An 18,658-nucleotide genomic window follows, 5' to 3' on the forward strand; every position below is an offset into this window, starting at 1 on the left:
TGGACAACACCCCCAGGCAGAAGATTTGTTGGACACTGAAATGAGAAGGGAAAATAGCCTTTAAATGATCAAGGCAAGTAAAAGCCAGATCCACAAAATAATTTAACTCCTAACTCCTGTGGAAATAATTGGGAACATTAAGAAGCTAAATTATGTAATTGCTTGCTTTGAAGATATCTCTGTGTTGCATATGAAACCAGTGGAACTGAGACCTAAGTCCTCCATGCTTTTCCACTACCTAACTCCTCTGCAGCCACTGTCATCTTTTGATGTCTTTCTTCCTATAGTGCAGAAAGGTTTGACGTTTGTTTTCTTAATACTCATTTTTATTCTGAATTTCCTTGACCATCCTGCCTGTCATATTCTGTGCCCTGACCGATAAGGCCTCAAAGACAGCTGTATTTAGTACACAGCTGCTATGGTGCACCATGATTTCCAGCTTACGTCTTACACCACCGTAAACACCCCTCTTATAAAATCTGGTTCACTGGAATGCTCCGAGCTGCTGGCTGCCAGGGAATGTTCTTTAATGAGGGTAAGGAGTACTTGAACACATCTACATCTTGGCAACTCTTCCTGCTTTTTATAAGCTACTATACACTTCAGAGAGAAAATATCTTAGAGGCTACTTTTTAATGGGACAAGTTTACTTAAGAGCTGAGTGGAGCTGGTGCCAGTAGTTCTGTTTTGTTCTAGCTTAATATTAGCCTTGTCAAAGTTCTTATAGCGTCTCCTGGGTGTTTCTATATTGCATACCATATAAAGCTGATTTGGGGAGCCAAGAATTTTGGCTGGAATATATATTATAGTGGTCTCATTATGTATTTTTTTAAAGTGTATCAGAGGTGGCCCTGTATTAGAGATCCACGGAGTAAGGGTGATTTTATTCCTTCATCCCTTCTGGTTTTCCCTTCTCCCACACCGCAGACATTGGATCCAGAGTTTGAGCCAACCCAAGTTGGAGGGTTATTTGGGATCCAATGTCCTGGTTTGGCCTGTTACAGAAATTGGGGTAATTAGCAGACTTTTTAGATGAGGCTTTGGATTTTGAAAATCACCAGACTTTGGGGGTGTGCTTTTGGTTTAAGCCTAGACTAGTAACTGCTGTACTAAAAGTTTCCTCACTCATCTTGCTGACACGAGTTTTCATTCAGAGACATTTCACTAGGATGCATGTGGTGCACCCCATCTCACCTCCTTGAAAAGCCAACGCGTCCCACAGCCACTTGGCGCTTTCATCCTGAAAGGGATCATTAGGGGGTGGACTTGGCAAAGTTTTTGCATCAGAAGGCATCCAGTCTGTCTTTTGTAGAGTGTTTGTGGTAGGAGCTGGATCTTGCTCTGACTGCACAAAGGAAAAAGGGAGCTGCTTTAAAAAGGCCATGCTTTGTCTGGGGAGAACTCTGGCTGCTGGAGAAAAGATAGAGGGAAGATGTTGAGATGTGAGTGAGATTTACTAAAATTACATGTGGGCTTTAAGTTACCTCTCTGTCAGGCATAAGCCTCAGTGTCCAAATCTGCACAATGTCTCTTAGGAAAAAGTCACATGCAAAGAGGATAATAGTATTGATGCAAATATCGAGATGAGGCAGAAAGGAAGGCTATATGGACAGAAGCAGGAGACCAAGTGAAACTTACAGTTCTCTTGTCAGATCTGATCTGACCCATTTCACTATGTTGCTTTGGTCAAAACAATTTTTTTCCGGTTTTCTCAGTTAGAGAAAATGCCTACATACCTCATATGGCTTTTATAGTCTGTTTTGTTAGCAATGTATTGTCAGTTCTTAAATGAAAAGCTTTGTGAACCCTAGAAGATGATTTTCAACCTCCTCTAATTTTGTTTAATGAATCTGCTATCTAAAGGTACCGCATGAATCAAAATGACTTTATTTACATTGGTAAAGCCATACAAAGATGCCCAAGATTTTGATTGCCTTACTGTTTATTTTTAGAGTGAAATCTGAACAAACAAAACAAATCACTCTTCCCATGTTACAATAAATACCAGCAGATACAACCCTTCTTCCAAACTAAAATAAACCTTTCCCAGCCTTAGCCATTCCCTTTCCCAAAATGTCCAGATGAGAGCTGTAGCTAATGCTGCGCTGTCAAGGTCACACAGAGCAGATGATGGAGCTGGCTGAAAGCAAGGCTTGTGACGACCTGGCCAGCAGCACCCTCCTTTGACACAAAGGGCCGTGGTCTGGCTAATAGCTCTCTGCTGACCTCCTGTACTTTGAAGTGTGTTAGTAGTCACTGCGGTCCTCAGAACCCAGTATATACAATGCAAGCACGAATGCAGAAAAATAATGACAAGGATGGTGAAGAAGATCCAACAAGCTGTCTGACTGAAATCCTTGGAGAAACTTGTAAATAATTTAATGTTTACAGAAGGCCTGTATATTTGCATGATTACCTTTTCACAAGCCTAAAATGTTTTACAATGGGATGTTTTCAGGCTCTAAGAAACTATATTTTCTGATATGTCTAAAATCTGCAGGCTCAGCTTCTCCTGCATTTTTTTTCGTGAACAATTTAAACTGGATTTCCACCCCTCCTGCAATATTCAATATGTAAATGGTATGTTCTACCTAGATTGCATACTGATCATAATCACTGTGTGCTAGGAAGAAAATGTTTTGAATTTACAAGTGAATGTTGTACTCTGTTGTGAGATTTTTTAAGGGAAACAAACGTATAAGTTGTTTAAAAGACTGATGTTGGTACAGCTGGGCAAAGCACTGGGAGAAAATATGAAAGCACAAAGAGACAGATCGCAAGGGGTGAATCTTAAAGCAGTTGTTCTTTTCCTCTAGTTTCTGTCTCAAGGTGCTTCTTTTACCTATCTAAAGCAAGGTTGAATGCTAATGAGACCACCATGGGGTTGGCGAACCTGCTGCAAGCATTGGGCGTGCTGTGTCAATGGGCAGGAGCTTAATAGGAGGTTATGGTTCTTGCTGTAAGGCCCACCGGGAGACAGCCCTCATATGTCAAAGCACCATTAGCAAATGTGACACAGGTCCCTTTGGATTGTGAAGAAGTCTTTCCACAGATGTCTCAGTTGGCACTGCAGACTGCTTGATGTTGAGAGAGGGATGACAAATCCGCATGGACTTTTGATGTGTTTTCCATTTCTGGGGAGTCCTGTGAAACTGAAAGAAGTTACTACTGCACACTTTCCACTGGAGAAAGTGCACTGAAGCAGCATCTGGAACTAATAACCTATGTTTCACAGCTAGCTGTCTGGCAGTGAGCAAGCTGCTCCTGCTCCTATAGGTCTGTATGTAAAAAATGGATGTAGCAACTTTCGGCTGTGGGAAACAACACGGCTTCTGCTGACCTGTCTAAGAAGGAGGCTCTCTGATGGCTCAGCTGGGAGGACAAGCTGCTGCTGCCTGTACAGGTACCACCACAGCCTTCAGATGTGGTTGCACACAGGTGGAGCATACACACGTACACAAATCATCCTAAGCCACTGGATGGGTATTCCACTAATTGCTTGAGTCTGCGCTGGTGTCTGGCCACTGTTGGCAGATACTGACAGTTTCCACTTAAAGCCAGCCAACCTTACCGAAAATCCAGCTGTGCTGGCAGAGCAGCCAATCTCATGAAGATGTCATTGAACAACTCTTTGAATTCATTCAAGAAATGATGGTTCTGACTGAAAACTCACTGAAGTCCCTGGGGATTCCTTGCTGGTTATTGGAATACAGATGTCCATCTATACAGGAGTTGTATTTCGGTGTTCTTGGGTTACGTGTAAAGACATTACTGTTATTACAGTGCCGGAGACTGCTTCTGAGTTCACTTTTAGCTGAAATGAATCCTCTTTGCTGTTCATGTCTGTGCCACTTTTTCTGTTCTTGTGAGTGTTGCTACATCCTCATAAATGTGGGTTAGGAGCTTGTCATGGTGGTTGTCATGACAAAGAATTATGTATTTACAACAAGGAAACAGATGGCACATAATAGAATCACAGAATCTTTAAGGATGGAAAAGACCTCTAAGATCATCTAGTCCAACTGTCCACGTACCACCAGTATTTCCCCACTAAACCATGTCCCATTATCACATCTCCACATTTCATGAATGCCTCCAGAGATGGTGTCTCTACCACCTCCCTGGGCAGCCTGTTGCAGTGCCCAATTGCTATTTTGGAGGTTTTCCTAATATGCAACCTGAACCTCCCCTGCTGCAACTTGAGGCCATTCCCTTCCGCCTTCCCTGCTCTGACTGCTTCTCTGTTCCCTAATGGGAGTACTTCTCCCGGTAGCTACATCATGCAAGAGACACTAGTTTGTGTCTTAAAAAGTGACTCAGATTGCTGAGCTTCTCTGCTTCTTTAGTTAGTCCTGGAAGAAAGCTGGTTGTGATGCTCACCACCTTCCTGGCTGTTTTAGGGTTGACACAAAGGGCCATGGATGGGACCCTGAAGTAAACTTTAATGAATTTCAGCATGTTTGAGAAACGAAGTACCCTTTTTAGAAATAATATCAGTTTTTGTGAACTTCACAGTTTTGCTGATTGCCCAGTGCTCCAGTGTATCTAGATCCCTCTGCAAGGCCTCTCATCCTTCCAATAGCACCTCCCAGTTTAGTACTGTCAACAAACTGGCTGAGGATGTATTCAACTCCTGTGTTCCGACCATTCATAAAATGTTAAACATGAACTGACTCAAGAATTGAACCCTGGAGAACACCACTAGTGACTAGCAGTGTTTTATTATGGTTCCTGATATGCTTGTGGTGTAAGAAATGGGCTAGTATTTTAGAAATGGGAATGATGCAGTTCAAGGGTTTGAATGCCTTTCCCAACGCAAATACAAATGGAAGGAGAAGTGCCTTTGCTCAGAATCCTGGTTGTAAGTGTCACAAGCTTATATTTACTGGACTGGGTATAATCTGCATCTCCAGATACCAATGTTATTTTTTAATAACCTGTCTACTTTTATCCATTAGAAAATGCCTGATTCTCAGAGGTACTGAGCAATCAGAAATCTCTTTTTTTCATATATTTTTCCATCTGTATTGCTTTAGTTTACTCATTTTGTAGACTGTTAGACTGAAATCTCCATACGTAATTTTGACAAAAGATCATCTGATAATTTATCTGGTTATTAAAACATACATTGTTGTCACTGCCCATTCCCAAACATTTTTAAGCCAACATTTCTAACATACTAGTCAGTGTTTTCTTGGAACATGCAGAGTGGAAAAGCTAAGGTGGCTGGTACAGCACACGAGGGTGGAGGCCCTGAATGAAGCTTTTATGAAAATGGTCTCACAGGAGATTTCCTCTCTCCTTTCCAGTTTGTATTAGTTTTTTTGGCATACATATGCAAGAAACTCATCATGTCATTGCATTTGAACTGCAAGAGCCAGCTTAGTATTTTGTGAATTTCCCTTGGAAATTGCTTTGCAGTGATCTATCCAGAGATCATCAATTTTCCTGTTTGTTCAGTTATAGGCAAGATCATGAGACATTTATTTTAGCACACAATTTAATTGTTTTTCTCACTTTATTCCTATGGAAGTTTGTTCAAAACATTTACTTGCATTTAAATTGCTTGTATTTGTGTCATTTTGAGAAATGACTATCTTTGCCTCTGGTTGGATATAATGCCAGGGCAGATGGAGTCTGTACAAACTTAAGATTTCCTTTTTATGAAAAAGATTCTTACAGGCTCAGATAATATTTTGGAAAATGCAAAGATAACTGAGTCATTCCCATTCTGAATACACGAGTAATAAGTAGTATGTCCCTCAGCATTAATCCATAAGACATCAAGACAGCCAATCCCTGTTTAGGTCTTTTTCTCTGTGTTAATCTATACATATTTGTATGTGTACAAGGACAACGGATACAAGGGATAACGTAAATGTGGATGCCTGTGGGGCATGCATTTTGTATACAGGTATTGAATTTATCAATCATTCAGTTATTAGGAAAAATTTGGCTTTTTTCTCTAGTAGGTGTCTACCTATAGGAGAGAAAATACTGCATGGCTAGATGTAGAGTCATCTTACAGATCGCTTTGGAGAGGTGGAGGCTCTTAGGTGTGTTGCTGTGCCTGGTGTTTTCTGCTGATGAAGTTTATGAAGCATCTTAGAGTTGCCCATTGCTGTACAGCATAGCTGCTTGGAATGCAGCGCCATGACCCTGAGGAGGACTGGAGGGAGAATTCCAAGGACACAGGGAATATGAATTCTGGAAGAAATGTGCACTTGTAAATGACTATAGTTTGTTTGCTTCTCCTACTTAGTGAAAAACCTGCCACAGGGATCAGGATAGCTACACACAAGAGAAGGAGGGGGGTTGTACTAACAGAATTTTTGACAAATGTTTATATATGATGACTAGTGGTGACCTGTAGTTCATAATGCAACCATTCACAGATGTATAGTCTCTTTAGAGCCGTCTACAAATTACCTGTGTGAGTCCTGTTTTGCTGACAGTGCTGCCAAATGTCCTTGGATTAAGGGCATTTGCTCCCAGTTCCCTGAGCACCTGGATACTGTAGCATGCCCCCATCTTTGAGACCTTGAGTTGAGGGCTCAGATCCCCATGGCTGACGTGATTTTGGATCTCCCACATTTCTGGCAAAGGTAGTCTTCTATAGGAAGAAAGATAACTGGTCGTACCTGTTGGATGTTGCTCTTCAATAGCCATGGTGCAGTGCCCCCATGTCTGACATGACTCCTTCCTAAATTAGGCAGCTAGTTACAATCTCAGGTTGTTTTTGGACTTCCTTTGTGAAAGCTGAGCCAAGAACTATGTCTTTTCTGTGTTTTTACCTACAATTCAGCATGCGGTGTGCTTGGGGCATTTGTTTTTAAGTTGCTCTTTGAGTAGTTTCAGCAAGTGGACACACTCACACACATTTTTATCTGTTTATCCCAAGGTCTGATGCACAACAGAATGCATTTTTTAAAAAACTAAATGCCCTCCTATAAACAACTCTATCTGTGAGTAGGAGCTGCTACTTTTCAAAAATGATGGCATTTTATACTGACAGTGCTGGTGGGAAAAACTTCATGAGGGAAAAACATAGAAGCAAGGTCTTAGCAGAAAACCTCCAGACATTCAATAATACCCCCTCCTTTTCTTTTCTGAAACCCCAAATCTTTCTTATCTGTTTCTTTTCTTTTCCTTTTTTTTGGTTCTGCAATTTTTCAAGTATTAGAGACATTTTCCCAGCAGATTATGAGAAATCCATTTGTCTTTAGCATACAGTAGTTGCTAAACATATATAACTTTCAAATCCTCTCTGGGAAATAAGTGACAGAGACATTCAGTTAACCCAAACAACACATTTCACAGTAAGTGCTATGCTATCAAAGGGCCTTTGGACTGAATAGCTGAATGTCCCCTCATTTAAGGATATGGAGGGAGCCAGGACCAGGAGATGCTGGGAAGCTTGTCATCTTACAGTCAGTATAAATATTTGTAGATACACTGAACAGAGACTGAACTCTGCCAAGCTTTTGGCTCCTGGTTTAACAGAAGAATTCCTCCCTCCGTTTAGTGTTCAACTAAAATAAAACAGCAAGGAGTTGTAGGCCTTGCTTGTTTGTCTGTGCAAAGTTCCACTGAAAACTCATTTTAAATAGATCTAATTAGATGAAAGCACATTGCTAGCATGAATGCACTTGCATCATATTACACGGCGCTTTTCTTCATTTAATTTCATTTTATAGCAGTTTAAATATGTCTGTTTCAGGGGTTAGCACTGAATAGAGCAAATCAATTTAAAAATTCTGTGATGTCCTTTTCCAGTGTAATTAGGTTTCACAGAGCTTTTTATTTCCATCTATTGATCTCAGTGAGTAATCTGAAGCATACTGAAAGAATAATTTTTTCACAAAATTCACTCTCAAATCTACTGAATTCAGTCATCTGCACGTGATCAGCATTTCTGCAGTGTGTGTATATATATACAGTCTATTGTATAGCGAGATCAATATTGGCATGTAAATTTTGGATAAGATTTTCTCTTTTCTCTTTTCTCTTTTCTCTTTTCTCTTTTTTCTCTTTTCTCTTTTTTCTCTTTTTTCTCTTTTTTCTCTTTTTTCTCTTTTTTCTCTTTTTTCTCTTTTTTCTCTTTTTTCTCTTTTTTCTCTTTTCTCTTTTCTCTTTTCTCTTTTCTCTTTTCTCTTTTCTCTTTTCTCTTTTCTTTTTCCTTTTTTCTTTTTCCTTCTTTCCTTGCCTTGCCTTTGCCTTGCCTTGCCTTGCCTTTGCCTTGCCTTTGCATTTTCCCTTCCCCTTCCCCTTCCCCATCCCCATCCCCATGCCGAACCCCTCCCCCTCCCCTTCCCCTCCCCAAATGGCTTGTTGAAATGAAAATTTGTGGGCCTGTTACTTGCATGCCCTTTAATTACTTAAAAAAATACTAAACATAAAAGAAAATAAATGTAAGCAACTTTCTGCAGTGTTTTGTGTTTACTCATAATAGGATTTTTTTTAAAGATGTTAGAGAAAAAGAAAGCTAGCGCTAATAATCTCTATCCATAATTTAGCAGTAGGTCTTCATAACCATGGGGTGTGTTTTGTACTAAGATGAAAATCATGAAAAAATTGTTTATTTTTTTTGGCCATGTGAAGTGCATTTTGAAAAAAGAAAGCCACAGTCACAGAAAATGTGTGATAGTAAAAACTGGAACTGAATTGTTCTAATATGCGGTAATGCATTTACAATGAAGGTATGTAATTGTAATGATCTCCAACCTGATAATGTTCCTTTTAGCTAACCAGCCTGTCTTGTCAATTGTTCAGGGTTCTCACTCTGCCTAGATGGTTTCAAAAATCACTGCAAACATCAAGCAAACCCCGAAACAAGCTCCTGAGAACTATTTATACAAGATGCTGTGGCCAGTCAGGGCAATAAAACAATGGTTTACAAGAACCCCAAATAAAATCTTGGGCTGCTCTAAGCAGGATGGCCTGTGGCGAGTGAATGGGTAAACACACTCAGTGCAGAAATGGAGAGATGGATAAAAAAGATGAGGGCAAGTACATGAATAAATCCAAGCGAGCAGCACTGCCTGTGTTCTCATGCACCTTGGTCCCTAAAGTATGTTTGAGTTAGGATTATGCTTCTTTCCCTCCCACCACCCTTTAAGTCCTTTTAATCACTTGAAACTTGCATAAAATACTGAGTAAACTCTATATGAGGAAAGGTTCCCTTGTATTGCGTGTTGTCTAAGGAAACCTCCATGTTATGATTAGATCTGTTATGGTTAGATCCTTAACAATTTATTTCAGTGGGAAAACTTCCACTGGATTTAATAGCAACAGAGCCTAAACTACATTTCCATGAATCACTTCAAGACAGTTTACCACTCAGGGATATTGGCTTCTTACCAAATGACTGTCCTATTTATGCCGTAAAGCAGATTGTCTTTGTTCCATGTTATATCCCCAGTCATGGATGTGCTCTTGAAAGGAACCTGAAACTTGGATATCATAACTTCAGTGAAATAGCCTTAATACTATAACATATTACACTATTGTAGTGAATTGCATTTTGGGAGAAAATTTTCTCATGTGTCCTATAAAAGAAAAATTTACACTAGATCTATTTTAGTAGAGTGACTATAGCCTTGTGACTCTCCTTGAGGTAAAACTAAACATGCGAGAAAGATCTACGTAATAAAATCCAAATGTAAGTACCTCTTGCTATTCCACATATAAAGGAATTTTCAAAATGATAAATGAAATGTCCTTGTGTGAAATTGCATTCTGAAACCAAGGGTTTTCTTGCATAAATAGAGGTGTGCAACAGCAGTGGCATTCACCAGCTAAGCAGAGTGTCCTTGGGAAGCATTTGGGCATATAGGTTTTGCAATATAACCTATCTGTGGGGAGCACTGCTGCCCAGAGGGCTGGGAGCTTGGTCTGGGCAGTTAGCATGGCTGTTGGTGGGGGTGTGTGCCTGCAGGTGCCTGAAATAGTTTTCAACCTCCTTCTCACTGTTAGTGTTGTCCTTCTGGCTCTTCTGCAAGCTTCCTCAGCTGGCTTTGGATCCCGGCTGTTGTCGTGAACACTGTTCCTGGCAGGTGTGTTGAGTACTCATTTAACAACAGCTTGAACCCTAGCTGCGTAGAAGGAGGAACCTCAGAGCCTATAGTAGGTTGAATGGCAAATGGAGACTCCCATGGTGGGGAAGGCTGGAGATCTGTGACTCCTGGCATGAGAATAATGACTGCTTATCCATGTTCAGATCTGCCAATGAAGAACAGGTTCGATATTCTGACAGCAGATGAACAGGGACTTGTGATTAGTGACAGCAGCCACTAGTAAGACACTCAGTGCATTCTTTCCTTCAGAGATGCCTTGGCCTCATAACTGTCTTCCATAAGATAACTATTTTGCTTTCTTTTCCCTTCCTCTCAGAGCAAGGTTATTCTTTACAGTAAGAGATGGAAGAGCAATTGAAAGAAATGTCACTGCCAGTAAGCACTAAATCAGTACCGATCCTTAGTGTGTTGTTCTTACATCTGAAAAAGCTGCCCTGTGATAATGCTGTAGGCAATACAGACACTTCATAATACCAGAGAAAGCCAAGATCACAAAACTGTGTAAAAAGTTATGCCTTATTTTATACAAATGGCTGATTTGAGAAAACCTATGGATGTTTCATAGACTTCTGCAATAATTTGGAACATTTGCTTTCCATGCAATAGAGCAAAAATGTAAAGTTGTGAAATTGGAAAAAATTTCTTACACTCTAGAAACTGTTGTAATGTAGGAGTATTCACATTGTCTGTATTTGGAAATCATTCAGGGTTTGCACATCACATAATTCAGGAAATAGTTATTATCGTTAATCATTTTTTCACACTGTAGCCACTGTGCTAGGTACAGTACTTTTAATAGCAATACAGTGTATGTTGTTTATAGACAAAGCTTACGGCAAGCAAATATAGATTTGTATCTGTCCTGTAGAGATGGAAAAGAGGAAGAGGACAAACAGTAGTTACTCATTTATGAAAATATAATTTCCCAACAAACAGCCATGATCGCAGACATCTGACAATAGCTCATCTTGAGCAGCATCTTTGGTTCCCACTTAGTTCCATTACTTGTACTGCATCAACTGGTAGTACTCTGAAATCAGGAATTAAAAATCTTTTGGATTTTTCAGTGTTGTTTTGGCTGGCTTGTACTAAATACTACACTCAGTCATATTGATTTGCAAGGTAAACCACTATTCACTGTATCTCAGAAACAAAAAGTTTGGAGAGGTTCATTTTTTCCGTGAGATGGTGTTCTGGATTTTGAAATGTAGATCTGTAATATGATGGTGTTCCAAATCTTCACTGCCTGTAGTCTGTTTCATATAACAGGATAGGTATGACATGATTCAATGCACATAAGACTGTTCTTTTTCAGGATTCATTTAAATCCGTCTCAGTTTAGGAGAAGAAACTTATTTAACAGCTGTGTTGATGCCGTGTATGAATTGCACTGTCTTCTCAGGTCAGTTGCTCTTAGGCAGGTGGTCACATGACAAAACATCAGAGTAACTGCCTTGAAAAAATCACCCCATGTCTCTCAGGAGGGAGGACAATAATTAACAACATATGGAAATAGTTGCTCTTACCACAGGGATGAAAGGTACACTGGTAAAACAGGATGTGGGCAAATTTATGCTCCAGTTGTCTCTGTCTGTGGTTTGTGTCAGCCTGTGTCTGAACAGGAGATTCTGTCTTATGATGTGTCCAGATTATCAGAATAATTAATGTTATTTTTTGAAAACAGAACGTAGGAAACAAGTTTAAAACTAAAGAATTTCACTGACTTCAGTTGTCAGAATCTAGCTTACTGTAATTCTGCAGAAGTTATGGCTGAATTTTGCAGAAAGTGTGTTTGTTTTTCATCTCACCCTACTGTCCGAAGTAGGGGTATACAAATTTTTCAGTTAATGTGAGTTCACATTTCCTGAAACTTTGCCTAGAACCTGAAAAGTGTTACAAAATACTGGAAAAAAATGAATACATCATGTAAGAAACCTTTTAAGGGGCTGTCTTTCTAGATGCTACTGATGCAACAACAAATATTACAATAATGAGTGTAAGGCTGAATTTCTCCAAAGTGCTGAACATTAAACTATCTGGAATCAACCAGAATTCTAGAGGATTTCAGTTCAGATAAAATATCTATCTATCTATCTATATATTTTATAATGAGAGAAGCCATGCAAATTGATGAGTAACTCTTACAATATTCTGTCTAGGATGACCTTTTCTTGCACATGGTTGAATTTATCATATCTCTCACACAAAGAAAGGCAATGCTTGATAAGGGATTTTATTGAGTAATTATATTTTTTTGACTAGCTAATAAAGCAGATTCACTTCCATCTTGAAGTAATTTACTAAAACTTTATAAACTCATCAAGTGTTAACAGGGTACAACACGCTTCATGTCCTGTCTACTAAATGATCCTTTGTCTGTCTGCTTTGTGCCTTTCAGGCTGAACCTGGAATTGTTCTCTGCCAGGGATGTCATGGAGCCTCACGTGAGAGTCCTTCATCTGAAGGAAAATATTGCCTCCTTGGCTTGGCTTCTTGCAAGCACAAGCCATGGTGGATTCCCTGTGGTTGGCCAGCCCAAGCCAGATCAAGCACAGGTGTTTCAGGGGACCATTAAAAGGTAAAAATGCTATCAAATTGACATTATGTGATGCTTATAGCTATTTTTCATTTTTTTTTCCCTTAAACATCTGCTTGTGAAGACCATATGGGATGGATATGAAACTTGTTCCTACTTTCTTTAGCATGAACAACAGGTGTCTTTTTTTAAGAAAGGACTTTGGAAAGCTTGAGGAGCATGGCTATATGTCTCATGAGGGATTTACTGAAAAGTATCAATGAAATGATTACGAATTGTAGAAAAAGGGAAAACTGCACTTCAGAACATTAAAGATTCACAGAAACAGTAATTTTAAAGGATTTGAATCTAGTGACTCATGAAATATCCCACGTCAGTTCAAAGTTGGCCTGTTCTTCTGTTGCATTTTTTTTTTCCATTTTATTGTATGCTTTTAAAGGAAATGCATTAATGTATGTCATATCACAGACAAGATAAGCAACAAAGTCACTGAAAATTACATGCTGCATAAACAAGAATTAGACTAAAGGAATTCTTGTCACACTGGGGACTCTCAAAAGGCGTATAAAATATCTCGATAAATGACCTGGTATTGTACCTCATATGCAAGAATGATTCCATTCATTCAGGAAGGAGATTTAAGACTGTTCTTTGAGTGGTGGGAGAGGCAGTGACTTAATTCCCACCTTGAGTATCCTACAGGAAAGGAGAGGATGCATGTACAACTGCTTCTACACAGGAGTTCACATAGCAAAGCCCTATGAATGATGCTTCCAATAACCTTAATATGAACACACGGTGTCTTTTGTGCTGAATGTTCATAGTATTCTTACATGTTCCCTTGTAGAGATTTTTTTTTCAGCCATTTCTGATTTAACCACTTAACTGGGCAGGAGTTGGTAACTATCTAGATAAAAGTATTTTCTTCTATTGATCTGGATGGGGAAAAATTTTATTCATGTATCATGAGTAGAAATTCCATTAGGACTTGCTTCCTTGCCTGCTTTATAGCAACTTTTCAAGGATGAACTATTAACAGCTGGATCGCATGAACCTACCTCATACATAGCTCCATGGTCAGCAGGAATTTTGGAGCGTAAAGATGGAAAGGGGGTGAATATTTAATAAAACCTGTGAACTTCGCATGAACCTCTCAGAGAAATATTGGCTTGTAAAGAGAAAGTTGTACAGTGCAGATTGTTTGGGTTGCAGTGGCCTGAAGGAGTAACAACATTGATAACTGCATGATCATATACTTATATGTGGTATATACTCTTGTTCCCTCATGGTGATGCTGTCATAAATGTTAACAAGAAACATGCTAAGGTGCTAAAACTTAAATTTCTGAGCGATAGTCTGCAGTATGCACCAATCCAAAAATATTATATACCATTTAGTAGCGCACTTGTTTAGTTCTCAGCTGGACTCAACAATAAAACACACTAACAACTGACCAAGCCAAAGTCTCTTTTAAATTCAATTTATAATCTCATCATTTCCTCATTAATTCACCAGATTACCTGGTAGTGAGAATCTCAGGCTGCTGGGGGGTATGCTGAGTTTACACAAATGCTATTGTGCTTTGTAATGCAGAGCAAAGTTGTTGGAGGCAAACAAAAAAGAGGTGTCGGGGGATGATCATGAGCACATGCCAAAAAGAGGCACATTTAGAGGCAATGTGATGCTACCTGACAATTTTGGTAAGCTTGTGGTTTGCTTCATCCCCAGAACTACATTCTAACAGACTGTATTCATAGAGAGGGGATGAATAAAAAACTTTTTTTCCCTGGCACTCTTAGCATAAACGAGCTGTTGTTAGACTGTTTTGAGTAAAACCAAGATAATATTTTAAATAGTTGACGAAGTACCAGCAAATGCAAGGGTTTTTTTTGTCCAGTCAAATGTTTGTTGCCTGCTCCAGTGAAACCCATACTGAATAGCTGTCTGAGAGCAAGCACTGCAATCTGGCACGCTCTGTCAGCACCCTTCTCACCCACCATGTGTCCAGCTGACTGAGAACTGCTGTGATGAGGTCTAGGTGCCTTGTTCCCAGCAGGGAATGTGGGTAGCTTTGCTGTTCTGCCACGGTTCCTCACCAACGCCAGGAAAGGAATGCTCTGCAGCCAACCTCTGAAACAAGCCTCCAAAAATGTGATTTGTCATGGAATTAGTGCATTCATAACCATAAGTAGTTAGGATTTGGTTTTCCATCTTACTCATAAAATTACAGCTCTTGTGGCACGTAACTGCTAAGACCAACATGAGAAATGCTGTGAACTCCTTAAAGGAGAATGGTGTTGTTCATCCTCTTACTGCATGGGATCCGGTGCAATCCCATGTGGAGGTGACAAAGCCTCAGACAGAAAAAGTATAATTTGTTTTTCCATTTTATACATCAGCAGTGTTCAAATGGAGAAAATGTAGCTTGCTTGGCATGTTTTAAAAAATGTGGATGGGGGAAGATCCAATAATATTTGCCATTTTGTTTTTCTTGAGAGTTGCCATGGACATTATTATTGATTCTTAAATGTTTTTTTTCTTTTCTTCTGACACAAAAACGTTGGTATTACTTTTAAAAAATAGGGGCAAGGAGCTAAAGAAGGGAGAGAAGCAATCTACCTACTAAGGTTGCAGGATGGCAATAACAGCTTATATTTTTTTCATACTGTTTCTCACTTCTGTGTATTTCTGTACCATTTCTTGTCGTTAAATACGCATGGATGAAACACTGAAAATTTTACTGAATGCAAATGTCATTTTAGTACCTGCTCACACCTCAAAACTGCGGTGATGAGAGTTGCTGTACAGGGACAAAGTATTGTTATGTTATTGTAATACATATGAATGATTTTGACCCTTTTTTCAAAGGGTCAGTGTCAGTTCTTACAAAAGCAAGGACTGAGGCCAAGAAGTGTTGGCTGGGACTTGTGTGAGCCTACAACTGCACCTCAGTGCTGGATTGAGCAAACACCCAGATATTCCAATGTTGTTTGAAAAAACAAATAAACAAAAATCCTCAAGCCCTGCATAGTGGGGCCAGACTTTTCTCCAAGTCTTTGTGATCTGGATGGTTATCCACTGGGGATTAAGATGAGATCACCAAACACGTTTTACATGGATAACCTAAATCTGAAGCTGTTATATTCCTCAACTGAGTGAGCAGTAGAGACTAAAAACCAAAACAACTACTAACAAAAACTCTTTGGCTTTAAAATTGTTAAAGAGGAAGCAAACTGTAGCTGAGAAGCAAGTTTCCAAAACAATAATCTCCTCAGAGTAACTCTTTTGACACTTTGCCATAGGCAGTGTTGTGTGCATGCCTGGGAAACCCTCACAGAATTGGGTTTGAGGAACATGTGGCTGGTGAGCTAGATGAACGGCACTGATAGGGATGCTCGTCCTACTGTGTGCAATGCAGCCTACTGTGTGCAGTGTGGGGGAATGCCTCCCCCCTTCGTTTCTCCCACAGCAATGATAGTACTTACACATCAAAATAAAACAGGCAATTCCTTCTCATTGCTGCTGAAATGCTTCCCCTATCTACTCCCAGGAACTGCAGAAAGAGAGCTGGGCTGTTAAGAAGGTGCTAGCCTAGAGTCTGTAGAGAGTTGTGTCATGGCTTATGTTGCATGCTCTCCTGGCTAGGGTGGCAACTGCACTCCCAGTGGAATTCATTCTTTGGAGAGACCTGAGGACAGGAGCACTGCCTGCCTGCCCTGGAGGTTTCTGCCCAGGACACTGTGTCAGGCTGTCAGTGCACACTGAGGAGTTGCTTAGGAGGTCCCCTGTCTCTCTCTCATCTTGGCGTCTCTAGTTTGTGGCTGCACATCCTTCTCCAGAATGATAAGATGTTTCTGCCTTATTTCTGGGAGACCAACACTGGAGGAAAAAAAGAGCTATTTTTTCCACATCCCCATATGTTACATTGTACTGGTGTAGAGCCATTGTGGGGCAATGAAATGATTCTGTTACATGATGAACAGATTAGATACATCATCACTTGTGTTTTGTTGCTTCATTTTCCTTTGCCAGAGGTTACTTTGTAATGTAAACCACTGTAGAAACTGAAGACGTGGAGGATTTGTGGAGGAAAGCTATAGGTAACTCATTAATTTGCCCTGACTGTGGGCATGATTGGAAAATAACGGAGGGTGATGGTACCTCATGGTCATCAGTGACATCTTTGCCACCATGCTGCACAACCTCCCATGTGTGATTGCCTCCCTCCACAAGACCATATGCCACTCTTGTCCTCTATGACTTCTTCCACCAAAATGGATGATAACTTGCTCTCTACCTAGATTTGGTTTCTGACATGCCCTTTATCTCTTAATGTATTTAGGTTCCCTCAGTAAATGATAAATGCCCTGTTGTTCTCAGAGACTGTTCCAGTGTCAGGTGGTTTCCTTTGCCTTTAATTCACTTTTTTCAAGGAAAAGGAAAGAATGAGGTTTTCTGTGCTGCAGTTTAATGCTCTCAGCATTCACTGAAGAAAACCAGGTGGATGCTGGTGGCTTGTTAGGCCAGTGTCAGTCCCTTCTTTTCCTTTAAGGAAAAACAGTGCAGAGAGGCAGAATCTGAGTGCTGCCTGGCTATCTTAATTTCTGCCTTGAACACTGATCTGATACAGTTTGCCTGGAAAGACTGCTGGGTTGATGAACACCACCAAATAGCCCATCAGGGAATGTTACCGTAGCAAATAAGCCATTTTGTTCATGCTTGAATCTCTCAGATCTCCACTCATAGCTCCCCTATTGTAATGCTCAAGGCTGGGTTCCCTGTTTTTGCCTTTGCACTCTTACCTACACAGCTGTTAGCCATTACTCTGCATTTTGTTTGTCTATCTTTTAGCTGAAGGAAATTTTTTTTGCTTGATTTAGTTTGATTGGGAGAAAGTAATTATGCAGAAACCACAGTATCTCTGACCATAAGCAGACTGTACAGAATAAATATATCTAAGCAGAAATGGGTAAAACTTGGTTTTCTGCTACTTCTGTACAGGATGTGACATTTCTGGCATTAGGCCTACATTTCTGTGTGTATTTTTTCACCTAGGAAACCTTATTTCTTCCCACCCATCAAGTTTACTGAAACTTCAGCATTTGTGGCTGATGAAAATTGTTATTTTTAGGCCAAAAAGAAATTTCAATAAGAACATTTTCAGTAAAGATGTCAGAAATACTTGTAGTTTACCATGTTCACTTTACTTGTACTGTTATATTACACTTTTTATATGCTATATGGGAGTGTATTTACTGTGTAACTGCTTTACCCAAATTAAGTTTGTCTGATACAAGTGAGGTGTGCGAAGTGCCCAATTCCTACTTTCAGAGAAAAGTTGAAAATCTAAAAAAGTAGAAGGTAGTGCTCTAAATCAGAGAAGTGTACTCAAAAGCTGTGGTCTTCTTGTAGTTGAAAAGCTAAAAAATTGTGGATTTTCAGAAACGCACTGTTATTACAAGTGCCTGAAAGCATGGTTTCCCATTTGAGAACATTTTAAAAAGGCCTAACATGCTGTAAAACAGATTTTATTTGAAATCCATCTTATCATAATATCCAAGAATGGTGTGGGGTGGAAGGGACGTTAGAGATCATCGTCTGCCCCCTGGCATTTTCAGCTAAGGCCCAATGACCTCTGGAGGTCTCATTCTGAGTGGTCAGCTGAAGGCCAGTCCCTGTGTGTCTAGTCACGGGAAATGTGGCCGCGGAACTCAGGAGCATCGCTGTGATGAAGGGCAGGGGGACAGAGGGCCCAGTGAGACAGTGTGGCTCCCACAGAGCTGGGTATGGAAACTCGCTCTAGTGAGGCTGAGAGTACTAGCAGGAGCACGTAGAATTACGTCTTCTCACTTCAGAAACTCTGGGGAGATGTTAAATATTCTCCTGATCAACAACAAGCTCCCTGCTCTCATTCCTTCTGGCTGGAAGGATGTCACCTCTGCCAAGGCTGAGCTGCACCTGAGAGGAGGATTTCTGGCTCCGGTTGGTCCCCGGGCTAGAGGCAGAGGAGCTACCAGTGGAGGGAGCCAAACTACCTTGCTCTATG

At 40.2% G+C, this 18,658-nt stretch overlaps 1 protein-coding gene across 5 annotated transcripts in view; it reads left to right on the forward strand.

Annotated features, from left to right (window-relative positions):
- The window catches only part of LOC110394630 (chloride transport protein 6-like), a 73,761-nt gene that overhangs the window by 43,264 nt on the left and 11,839 nt on the right, over nucleotides 1-18,658 (forward strand). For all 5 annotated transcript variants that reach the window (XM_021388579.1, XM_021388580.1, XM_021388578.1 and 2 more), the window contains one exon: nucleotides 12,475-12,654. In XM_021388579.1, the coding sequence (XP_021244254.1) occupies nucleotides 12,475-12,654 (180 nt within the window). The remainder of the gene's footprint in view (nucleotides 1-12,474; nucleotides 12,655-18,658) is intronic.

Source organism: Numida meleagris, chromosome 2, assembly GCF_002078875.1.
Source record: "Numida meleagris isolate 19003 breed g44 Domestic line chromosome 2, NumMel1.0, whole genome shotgun sequence".
Lineage (NCBI taxonomy): Eukaryota > Metazoa > Chordata > Aves > Galliformes > Numididae > Numida > Numida meleagris.